The 12,120-nt window shown below is 40.8% G+C and overlaps 1 protein-coding gene across 6 annotated transcripts in view; it reads left to right on the top strand.

Annotated features, from left to right (window-relative positions):
* FAM13A (family with sequence similarity 13 member A) overlaps positions 1-12,120 on the top strand; it is a 146,857-nt gene that overhangs the window by 20,438 nt on the left and 114,299 nt on the right. For 5 of the 6 annotated variants that reach the window (XM_071555835.1, XM_071555837.1, XM_071555836.1 and 2 more), the window contains exons 2-3: positions 106-295; positions 1,997-2,206. In XM_071555835.1, the coding sequence (XP_071411936.1) occupies positions 139-295; positions 1,997-2,206 (367 nt within the window). In that variant the 5' untranslated portion in view covers positions 106-138. Of the gene's footprint in view, positions 1-105; positions 296-1,996; positions 2,207-12,120 lie in introns of those variants that run through there. The other variant, XM_071555838.1, reaches the window with a different exon arrangement.

The following is a 12,120-nucleotide window of genomic DNA, read 5'->3' as shown; positions in this document are numbered from 1 at the left end:
TTCTAGAGCGTAAAAGCCAGTTTTGATGGATGTGCTTATGCTGTGACCATGCAGCCTTCTGTAGCAAGTGTAACTAATCCATGTTTTTTTCCTCTGTTCTTTAAGCAAAGCAAAACGGCTGTGAGATTGAAGGAGGACATGAAAAAGATAGCTGTGCTTCCACTGAACAAGCAGAGGGACACGACCTGCCCAAAAGTGTTTGGTGTGAGTCTTCTGGAGCTCCAGCAGCAAGGACTAAGCAAAAATGGTATCCCAATAATTGTATGGAATATAGTTGAGTACCTCACCCAGCATGGTAAGCTTAGTGGAGTAACATTTGCTTAGTAACACTTTTTGTGTAAGACTTTTCAAAGGGAAGAATCTGTCTTTTTTGTGGCACTAACTACACACAAAGCATGTTACTGTATGTAGTTTGCTTATTTTTTTCTTCTGCTTTGATGCTGAACTTAATTTTTAATATGTTTATAAAGATAAACTACAGTGTTAAGGAGCAACACACTCTCATAAAGGTTTGTTTTGTGAATTAATGGCAAAGTTAACTGTGAAGGCATTTTTAACAGAGGTCCAGAGACCCAGGCTGAGCTGACTGTTGGTCAGGCACATCCTTGAACTAAGTTTGCATTAAGCTGCCTATTTCCAGTTTTATAGATGAAGCCAAATTTCCCTTTACTGTATTTAGTAGTATCTGATTGCTGTTACCAGGATGTTCTAGCCTCTCTTTATTTTCATAAATGACTGAGGAAGAGGGAAGGAAGTTTGATCTGTAAGGGAACTGTATCCTTTGCTCACTTAGTGCTGCCAAAATAAAAATCTTGATTGAGATGAGGTGTTTTCTGTCCTCAAGATGGCAGCACAGCATGCCACAAAAGAATGGATTTCGTTGTGAGTACAGGAATAGAATATCTGTCAGCAGCATATTAGTCAAGTAAACTATTTGAGTGCTTCTCCATTTTTATCCCTTACTAGAGCCACTTGTCTTCTGGTCCAATAGAAGAGATTATTTTTCTCCGCAAACTCTGCTCTGTCAGAATTGATCTTCTGGACTGGAAGCATAACTGATCTTCTGGAATGGAAGCATTCTGAGATTGCTGTCTAGTCTGAACTGATGAAAACGATATATATTTCGATCTTTTTTATGTTTCTTAAGAAGAACAGGCAGGAATATACACACAATATTAGAAAAGCCAGAGTATTTGTGGTGAAAGTGTTCTAGAGAAAAATTAATTTACTGAGTTCAGTTTTAGGCTCTTCACAGACGGTTTTGAATCTTAACAAATGCATAGAAAGTGATGTTAGATATAGTGTGATTTGTCTGGCTTATTCTGCTGAAGCCTCCTTCTTTCTACATCTCCTTCACTGGGTGTGGGTTATCTGATCTGTAGGGATTGATACCGTTTCTTTTTCATTGTGAAATACTCTGGTCTTTGTGCTGTCCAAAATACATATTTGCTCACTGAGATTTCCTACTATCATAAAGTTGCAGTACTCATTATGGAGTTACTGCTGCAATCAGCACATAATCAGATGATTTTACTTCATGATGGTCACGGGTAAGAGCCTGGTACCCTGAAACCTGAAGCTGGAAGTAGTCACATGTGTGAGTTTGGCAGAGTCCTGCTCAAGGTAATGGGCTACTTGCAAAAATGAAACAACAGAACTGTTTTGTAGAGCCCTTTGTATTAAATCTGCCAATTCAAAATGTGGCTGTCAGAATTTGTTTCTCCGTGGTGTGAGGTTACAGCAGTGTCACTGAGTTTTGTGGGTTCTCAAAAGAGTATCCCAGGCCTCAAGTCGCTGGTATTTGTTATTTATCATAATCCAACTGCTTGACTAGAGGGGGCTTCTGGGGGCAAAGTGGCATTTTTTTAAAACTGTGTTGTATGGATTGCTTTCATTTATATTAATACATGTATATTGTTCACACTAAATATCTGTTTCATCCCATCACTGCGATGCCTTAGTTCAGATCAACCTTACATGCAGTATATAATTACAGGTATGACGCAGGAAGGCATCTTCAGGGTAAATGGCAGCATGAAAATGGTGGAACAGTTGCGTCTGCAATATGAGCGTGGAGAGGAGGTGGAACTTGTTAAAGATGGTGATGTGTACTCAGCAGCCAGTCTGTTGAAATTATTTTTGAGAGAGTTGCCAGATGGGATTATCACGTCTGCCTTACATCCCAGGTTCATTCAGCTTTATCAGGGTAAGTGAGAGGATAAATATCTATCCTTCAATGCACTTTCTGGATAATTGGTTTCTTGGTTTACCTACCTTGTTCCTCATTTCCTTTGACTTTAGCTCTTACCTACTCCCAGATGTGCAGTTCTGTTACAAGAGGCAGAAAAATGCTATTTATGGGTTTGTAAAGTCTGAACTATTTATGATTTTTTAATCCAGTTATATCTTCTGAATAAAAATTGAAATAATCAGCTTTTTTCTTTGAGCAATCTTGTAGACAATAACTACAGACTCTTTAGGACACAGATTTGCTTCTGTTTGCTAGGGTAGTTTCTGGCAGTTTCATTGTAATGGACTCTCTAAAGTTACAACTTCATCTGCTAATAAAATTGGGCCAAAAGCATATGTGGTTGAAGTTTCTACTTCTCATTAATGTCCCATCAAAAAGAAGCCAGTTCGCAGTTAACAGTAGACTCCGTCTCTTATTCCCTGTCATAGCACACGACCTGGAAGACTTCCTTTCTTTCTTTTCACGCCCCTCACCCACCTTCAGGTGGTGGATCAGCCATAGGAAAGGCCACCACCTTTTCTGTGGAAAGTTGAGAAATCATTTTACAGAGAGTTGTGCAAGTTTAATTCCTCTGTCTGTAATCTAATTCATCTGTGGTGGTGTTATGTGGAATAAGTGGTGGTTGGTCCTGTTCTTGGCTGTGTGGGTCAGTGGCAGTTGTTCTCTCTTGTTGTAACAAGTTGAAACTTCTTCTTTATGTTTTCCTAAGAAGCTGCAAAGTAAGTGGGGCTAGAGTTTTGTTTGCTTTACTGTAAAGAGCACAGGTGATGCATGATGCAGAGCACGAACATGTGCTCTGAAATGCATCCCTAGTGGAAGATGGTGCAAAGTTCTCACACTTTTGTCTTGAGGTCTTCCTTCCACTTTTCTTGCCTTCAGGGGAGAGGAAGTTCAGCCATTTTTCTGGAGGAGGGAGACTACCATGTGTTTTCTTCCTTCTGTTTTTTGGTCTGTACAGAATGTTGATGGTGCACTGGAGAAGAACTCTGTGCTTTACCTTGAGTGCAGATATTTCAGCTGTAATAAGTGTATATGTGAGCTGTGTAAAATGCCTTCCTTATTTAGTAAATTTATCTGCGGTCCTAGGATAGGGTTCAGGAAGTGTTGGGTAGGAAGGTGCTGTTGTTTTAGAAAGTCCTTTTTTTCCTGGTCATTGCTGTGCTTCCTTTGGAGTCTTTTAGATTCACCAGGTCTGACTCGTAAGCTGTATTTAATTATGTTCTTTCTCATAAATGACAGTTTAGGTGTAAATTTAGTGTAAGTCACACCTCTGCTGTTCTCCATCCCCACAAAGGTCATACTGGTGTATTGCACCAGGAACTAGACATACTTCATGAACAGCACTGTTTGTGGTGTTTGTGGAAAGTTCAATTTGTTCCTGCTTCCAACAAGAAATCCAAAATCTCCCCAGTACTTTCTAGAGAAATGAAATGGATATTCTTACTTAGCAGATTTGCCCACCAAACTTTATTATTTTCAAATAAAGTTACTGGTGTAACCTATGAACCCAGTTCTGCAAAAGTCTGTCCAACTGTGATGTGTCTTCATAGCTAAGTTTGCCTGTGTTGCACAACAAGCTCCAGTTTAGTCCCATTATGATTTTTTATTAGGAGAAAAATATGTCAGTTATCTATTATGGCAAGGGAAAGTCTTATGTAAAGTTTGACCAAAGCTAAGGCATTTTTAATCCCTAGAAAATACAGCACAGATGAGTAGCTATGAAAGGCACTGATGACTTTCATCATGTTCGGATTAGTTTAGTGGTAGGTGGGCATTTGCTTACAGTTAAATGATCAACCAGCTATGCAGGATTGGAGTAGTTATCTATTCACTTATCAAAGTATGTGCAAGGGTATTTGTTGCAAAATGGTACCAAGAGAGTGCATGCCTGGTCGTTCTTTCTGTAAACTAGGAGGAGAGTAGGTCAAACTGTTTCTGAGCCAATACGTTATTAAACAGTAACTGAATCTGGAGCCACTTCACTGCATGTCTACAGTGAAGGCACATACAAACTTTGTTACAACCTCTGAATTCCCTCCTGTTGAAGCTTTGCATGGGATAACCTTTTCTAGGATTATGTCAGAGTTAGTTTGGAATATTTTCAGGGATTGATATCAGCATGTTTTAAGCCAGATGAGATCTTGGCCTGAGAATAACATATAGTTAGATTACTTACTATAAAAATTGTTAGAGAGTGATTTCTCTCGTTAAAACAGCTGGACTGAAAATTACAAATTTTACCTGTAGCTGCAACCCTGTTCAATTCCAGGTATAGCCTTTGTTACCAAACCAAAGAGCAAATAATCTGCCCTTTCATGACAAAGAGAACCTGCCCCATTGGTGGTTCAGGAGATCCACACAGCTGGACTAGCATTGCTGTCTGTGCAGTGTCATGTGAAACAGAGCTCTGCATGCTGCCCCCAAATCCTAAAGCATTGCTGTTTATATAAATATTCAGCATAATGCTAAGACTGTGCATTTCCAGAAAACATCACATGTGTAGCCTAAAGGCCATTTGTTGTGTCCCAACATTCTCTCTCTGCCCTTGGAAAAGGACAGTGGCAGTGGGAGCTGAGAAGGGCCTCCCTCTGGAAAGGATGGTAATCAGAGATGTGTGTAGCAAGTGCAGGCCAGGGATACACTGATAGTGATCTTGATGTTGGCTGGTCTCCTCCTCACCTGACAAATACGAAGGCTACTCCTTGCACGGAATCCTGAGCTAAAAATTATCCATCACAATCTCTTTTGTGACTGAGGCTTCACTGCCGAGCAGAGCTGCGCCTGCCCATGTAGAATGGGCTGTGCTTACAGAAACCTCAGAGGAAATCAGCAGCTCTCATACAGCAATCTCTGCCTGAGCTTCTTTATTCCTTCTGGCTTTTCGTTCCTTATCTTCTATATCACTGTCAGTGACTCCTAAGACATTTGTACATACTAAGAACTGTATGTACAGCTCTGACTCCTTTCACAGGTCACTTGCTTTCATCAAGACAGGTTACTAGTGTAATTTTCCTTTTTCCATACCGAAAGCGTTTCCCTCATGTGAATTTCTTTTTTGTTGTTGTTCTTGCAGTGGTACAGTGAAATGTGGACTCCTGTCTTCCTTTGGTACTCTCTTGAATTAAGTTGATGCTGCTTCATCACTTTGGCTTCTTGACATTGCTCCATCCTAGAGAATTTGTGTTTTTTCATGTGGCAGCAGCTAGATGTGACTTTTATTTCACATACCTCCTGCTCACAACCTGCCAAGGTTTTGTCTGGTCCCTGGGAACAGCACTGCTGGTTTCAGGCAGAGGGATTGGGAGGTGATGGAAGGGAAAGAGCAGCTCCCTTCCGGATCACCAGGTCAGTTTACGGAACGCTTAGTAGCCAGCAGCTGTTTGAGTTACATGAACAAGCAACCAAAAATACAGCTGGTGTTGGGGGATTTTAGAGGTCAAATTTCAATCTGAACGGTGATTCTGAAAATTAATGGGTGAGAGCTGACTTTTTAACCATGGTGACCAGCAGTCACCTAATCAGATTTATTAGATACCTGTGGTTCTCCAGGCTCTCGTGACATGATTTTAAGCTTTTCCTTTGGCTTTTATTGTCATTCTAGTGTTACAAAGGCTAGAGAAATAGCCTTTGTTTTCCACATGCAGGTGATGTTTGTTAGACAGTAAAAACTCTTGGAATTGAATTTTTTTATGCAGATGATGACATTCAGCAGAGCCGCAAAAAGAAGTGAGAGTGCTCTTCTCCCAGTATGTTGGAATGGGGCATAAATACAGCGCTGCAAAGTGCCATAGAGAGCAAGGGGTCTCAAGCTGTATTGTGATGACAGCCGCCTTATAATGAGGACTTAACAACATCTCTGCTGCTGATGGCAACAAGGCATGATTTCTTTTCCCTCTGGAGTGGGATTGTGTCTGAAATAGATTGTTTCTAGGCAGAGAGAAACTGGAGTCCCACTTCCCATAGATTGTGGAGGTGGAAAGAAATGCCTTGAGTGCTCCGGCAGTCCAATGGGTGCCACAGTACTGCAGTGTACAACCTGCTGCCTCTCTGCCAAAGAGGAACTTCCTCCAGCACATTGATAGCTGCTAACAGGTGCAAGCTTTTCTGTCTGCCCTCTGATCTGGGAGTATGCAAGGCAGCTGAAAGCTGTGCAGATGTAGTAGCATGACATTGAGCAGTAGCTTCTCTTCCTCAACTCACAGTTTCAGTGACATTTTATTTTGGTGGAAAGTAGAAATGAATATTTCCAAACATTAAGGCATACTGTTTTGGTATAAAGGGAAAGCAACGCTGATTTGCTTTTGTTAGCATTTAAACCCAAGATTTTGGTGGAAATTGAACACTTTTTTGAAAGTGTGTTTTTGGGGTAGAGGAGGGGACCAAAGAATTTTGCATGTGAGTTCAATTCCAGCAGCAGAACACAGTTAAGCAGAAGCTGTGTGGGAGGCCAGGCTTGTGTTCACCACCTGTGTTTGTAAAACACAGCATCTACAAAGTTCATGCAATTTTTGCTTTGAAACAGAAAAGCAACAAAAAACCTGCATGAAAGAAAATTGACCTTAGTCATACTTGAACAGTTCAGCATGGGAAACGTTTATTCATACCTACATTCTAGGCTAGGGCATGGCACCCTGATGATACGATTGCAGCGCCTCCAGACTGGAGTTGTTTGGGGTCAGATGATTTGAGACATGAGTAAAACAGTTACACACACCTGTTACAGGCATCCCCACCTTTAGTGGTGTTGAGGCAGCACGTTGTGCAGGGAGGAGGAGTAACATGAAGAGAGATGAATTGCGGAATTAGACTGTCTGTAGTATGTCAAAGCAACTCAGTATGTTCAGAAATAGCTTGAACTATTGGAAAATATGTCCCTCTTGTCATGATCTGTGGGTGTATAATGAAATTAAATGAGACTTGAAAACACCCCTGTGAATGTCTCTGTGCCTTGTACTACAATGTTGAGACTCCTGTTTCTAGTTAATTAACATTTTTAAAGAGGCTGCCTGTCCTTTTCGCTTGTCTCCTTGACTTGTTCCTCAGTAGCAAGTCCCTACTTCAGCTTTGAGGTGCCACACTGCCCTTGCTGTCTTCCTCAGTCCTCTGCCTGTGTCACACTGTGTTCTGTATCCTCCAGTTGCTGAGCCATGAACTGAGACTACTGGTTTTGTTCCTTCCTTGGCCTGCTCAGTATTTCATCCTTGGCTTTAAGCATTTCCTGGCTGCACACCTAGCCAGGCTTCTCATGCAGACCCCTGCTGAAATGTCATCTATTGCACATAATTTTTGGAAGGCTCCCAAAATAAAGAAGGTACCTGGAGAGCACCGACCTCTTAGCCTTCATTCTTTTACTCCTTTTGTTTCCTCTGTGCTGTACTGGGCAAATTTTTCAAAAGAGCTTGATTTGCTTTGCTTGAAAAGTATGAGTGTGTTGATCTCCGGACATATGTGGAAACGTGGCTTGGACACAGGTTTCTGAATTGCCTTTGAAAATCTGGCACTCTGCCATTTCCATTATTGACAAGCTCATTTGTCTCCTCTCAAGATGCTGCAGAGACTGAAGTGTAGACTTAGCTCCATGCCACTCTCCTTGACTGAAGAAAAAAGACTGCACTTGGTAGTCTTGACTTCCATGAGACACCTTGTACCTCATAAAATGAGGCACATACATAAGCTTGGGACTTTAGTACCCTTGATGCTTGTTTGCCTGGTTGCATAAACAGATCTGGTCCTCCAATGGTTTTCTGATGGTCAGTGCCAGCTGAGTAAACCTTAGTGAATGACTTTGAAACAAACTGAAAACTTGTCTAGCAGGTGGTCAAAGGAGGAGGATTTCTCCAAGGAATTGGTCATTGTTATGATTCAGGACTATTTTTGCTCTCTAATGAGTTGAAAAGCTGTTTTGTGTGAAGAAAGGATTATGGTGAGCAGAGGTAGACTTGTCCTGGAAAATATACAAAGTGCATAGAATACTGCTTATGATGTCATTGCTTAAATTCACTGCAAATTGTAATAGGATTTTTTTTAAAATTATGTTGAAATCCATGAAATGTCAGCAGCCAAAGAATTAACAAGCTGGTTTTGGGTTTTGGATTGTATTGGAAGAAAAACTTGAGTTCCTTCCCTTGCTTTTTCACTGGAGAAGGAGGAGAGAGAGGAAAGCCGCATTTTCTTTCTCCCGTTTCACACGGACAAGGAATATCATGCCTCAGGAAATGGGATTTGCTGCCTCATGTTGTTCAGTGACTCTGTGTCCTTCAATTAGGGTAATTTCTCAAGATCTTAGATCTGATTTCTGTCTCTGTTCTCGAAAGTGCAGAAATGAACAAAGGTTGGCTGTGCCCAGTGATAAGCATCTCCAGTGTCGATTCACACCCCATAATACACCATGGTTACTGAAAAGGGACATCCTGCCCACCGAATACAACTGAGGCCAAGCCCAGTAGCTTTAGTTGTTGTCAGAGTGCAAACATGTGTTCAGAGTCTTTTGTGGCAGTTACTACTATCTTTCTAGTTTGGAAGGGATGGAAAATCCTTCAGTAACTGGAAAAGTACCTGTCAGTCTAAAGCCCCAGTGGAAGACTCAGGCAATTAGTTCTCGAGGGCATTTCCTAATTAGATGGTGGGGTGATGGTGGTGGAAGAGGTGCATTTTTCCTCAGAGATGGGTTTGGCTTTCCTTAGCATAACTGCAGCAATTTGTAGTAGAAAACCCACTCCTAGTTGCTTTGTTACCTGAAGAGAAGTATGTTAGGAGGTGAATTTTAATATTCTGTCTCTGTGGAAATTAGTTGGTTTTGTTTTTCTTTAAGCATCATAAAAAGATAATTGCTAATCGAGTTGGTGATTGTACAGTCCACTTTGATCAGTGCAAATACAAATGCACTGAAATTCCATATTGTTATTACATGTAATACAGCCTTCAGAAGTATCCTGAAATTTTACTGCAGAAATAAAACAATAAATTAGAGTTCTTAATGTTATCAAACTGATTGATAGTAATGAAGTCATGACTGTCTTTTATTCTCGATAGCTCCAAAAATTTTTTGAAAGAAATGCTTGAGATGAACAAGTAAATGAGATTTTTTCTCATCTTCTTCATTCATATTTTATATTGGACTTTTCTGAAGGAGCTAATTTTTTAGTTGTACAAGGAAATGATGTAATTAATCAGTTAATTGAAATGCTTGGTCCTGTAATTTGACTGGCACTTTAAACCTCTGTCTACTGTCATGAAAAAATTGGTCTTAAGTCTGTGGTACCAAAACAGGTACACAAAAATGAATTCACCATGCATATAAAACTGAAAAAGGCTTCTCTTACCATGTATAGTATTATGCATGTCATATAAAGCAGGAACTCTAATCATGGAAGCAGATTTGAGATCCATCAAGTTCAATTGTATAAAGTGGCAAGTATGTGTATAGAATCACAGAATCATAGAATCGATTGGGTTGGAAAAGACCTCCGAGATCATCAAGTCCAACCCTTGGTCCACTCCAGTCCATTTACCAGATCATGGCACTCAGTGCCACGGCCAATCTGAGTTTAAAAACCTCCAGGGATGGTGAATCCACCACCTCTCTGGGCAGCCCATTCCAATGCCTGATTACTCTCTCTGTAAAGAATTTTTTTCTGATATCCAACTTCAATTTCCCCTGGCAGAGCTTGAGCCCGTGCCCCCTTGTCCTATTGCTGAGTGCCTGGGAGAAGAGACCAGCCCCCACCTGTCTATAAATTCCCTTCAGGTAGTTATAGACAGTGATGGGGTCACCTCTAAGCCTCCTCTTCTCCAGGCTAAACTCTCATTTGTTTCTCAAATTATATGCAGTATAAATCCTGTTTATTAGCCACCAAAACTATCTGATTTTAAAACAGAAATAACAACTTAATCATTAAGTTCTCAGGAGTTACTTTCAGATATTTTTATACAGTCTACTAATTGTCACAGTTAAGCACTCTTCACAAGCACTCTATTCCTGGAATACAGTTCAATCCAGCCCCGGAATTGTTTTGGGAAATGAAAAGTAAAAGCAAAGATGAAACTTGCAAAGTGTTTATGCTTACTTTAACCTGTGTTCAAAGATTTTTGTTTTCCCCTTGGAAAATGTTGGGGAATGTAAATTGATGTTCTTTCCTGCAACAAAAAAGGTCCTGGATGGTTTTCTGCCAGTCTCCTTTGTGTGCTGGTAGCAGGACATACAGCAGAGACATAACTCTTTGCTCAACTGCTTCAGGTGCAGCCTGTTCTATTACATCTTCTTGACTGAAAAAGTCCTGAAGACAGAGCAAGGTTTGGTTGTGATTGAATGCTGGGTGAATCTCCTTGCTAAGGATCATACCATCCTCTGAGTGAAAAAATGCCTTGTTACCCTGAGCATGGGGAGGGTGTCTGTATTCCGATGGTAAGCCAGTGGCTGCTCTGGGACAAGGCAGTCATTTACAGAGAACATGGAAGGTCAGCACTTAGCAGGAGCAATCTTTGGCTTTGGGAAATAAAAACATCCTCCCCACCACTCGAACTGCTTTTGAACCACCCAGTACATCTCTCAGGAAGAAGCAATTATGCCACAAGTCTTACAGCATTAACACGAGCAACTCACAAAGCTGATAAATAAAGGAAGAAGTGCTAGTAATGCACAGATGGCCTCATGTTAATGGACGCTGCTTATAATTAGATTACTGAGGAAAACCTTTACGGCCTGAGGTCTTCTGTCTGAAAATGCTGTTGCAAAGTCCTTGGGGTTTTTGTGCATACATGACAGTTTCAGTGACATTCTATTTTGGTGGAAAGTAGAAATTAGTATTTCCAAACATTAAGGCATACTGTTTTGGTATAAAGGGAAAGCAACGCTGAATTGTTTTCAAAATTTTGCTTTTGTTAGCATGTAAACCCAAGATTTTGGTGGAAATTGGACACTTTTTTGAAAGTGTGTTTTTGGGGTAGAGGAGGGGACCAAAGAATTTTGCACGTGAGTTCAATTCCAGCAACAGAACACAGTTAAGTAGAAGCTGTGCGTGAGGCCAGGCTTGTGTTCACCACCTGTGTTTGTAAAACACAGCATCTACAAAGTTCATGCAATTTTTGCTTTGAAACAGAAAAGCAACAAAAGACCTGCATGAAAGAAAATTGATGTTAGTCATACATGAACAGTGCTCAGTTCAGCATGGGAAACTTTTATTCATACCTAAATTCTAGAAGGTTGTACAGTATAACAAGGCTGCTCTCTGACATTAGGCCAAGTTTTGGCTTGCTTTGGGGTGTAACATGCCATGAGCAGCCCTTTCTCCATAAGCAAGGCTCCTTGCCAAAGATTTAGTTAAATATCCTTCTGACAAAAGATACAAAATTGAGTTTTTCATAAAAGGTACCCCCAGAAAGTACTGTAGTATTGCTACTCTAACACTGTCTGCATGTCAGGAAACTCCTTGGTTTACTGTTCTCGCTTTCTTATTTCTTAAGGCTTTCATCGGAAGGGAAATTAACGGTATGAGAGGGGTCTGGGAATTAGGGATGACATCCAGAAGAAGCATGGAATCAGGAGATTCAGTAGAACTGGAGATAAAGCAGGTTTAGCTGTGTACCAGGTGGGAAAAAACATGCTCTAAAGCTGTTAGCTGACTAACTGCTGAATCTGCTCAGGAAAAAGATGACATGGTAAAGGTAAGCATGAAATGATGCCAGTGATGGGCAGGGTGAGCCTCAGGAGAAAGGTGCACGTTCTCTGAGGAAAATTGAGGGGTTTGGAGGATTCTGTGTCTCTGACCAGAAGCAAGACTGAATTTTAGCTCCCACTGCTTACCCATGTAAGTAAATTGGTGGCAGTGTAGAAAACTGTATAGATACATTTTTTTCTTCTCTTGTTTTTC

This window comes from Pithys albifrons, chromosome 5 (assembly GCF_047495875.1).
Source record: "Pithys albifrons albifrons isolate INPA30051 chromosome 5, PitAlb_v1, whole genome shotgun sequence".
NCBI lineage: Eukaryota > Metazoa > Chordata > Aves > Passeriformes > Thamnophilidae > Pithys > Pithys albifrons.
Note: the sequence above shows the minus strand (reverse complement) of the source record. Positions and strands in the feature narration are given on the sequence as shown.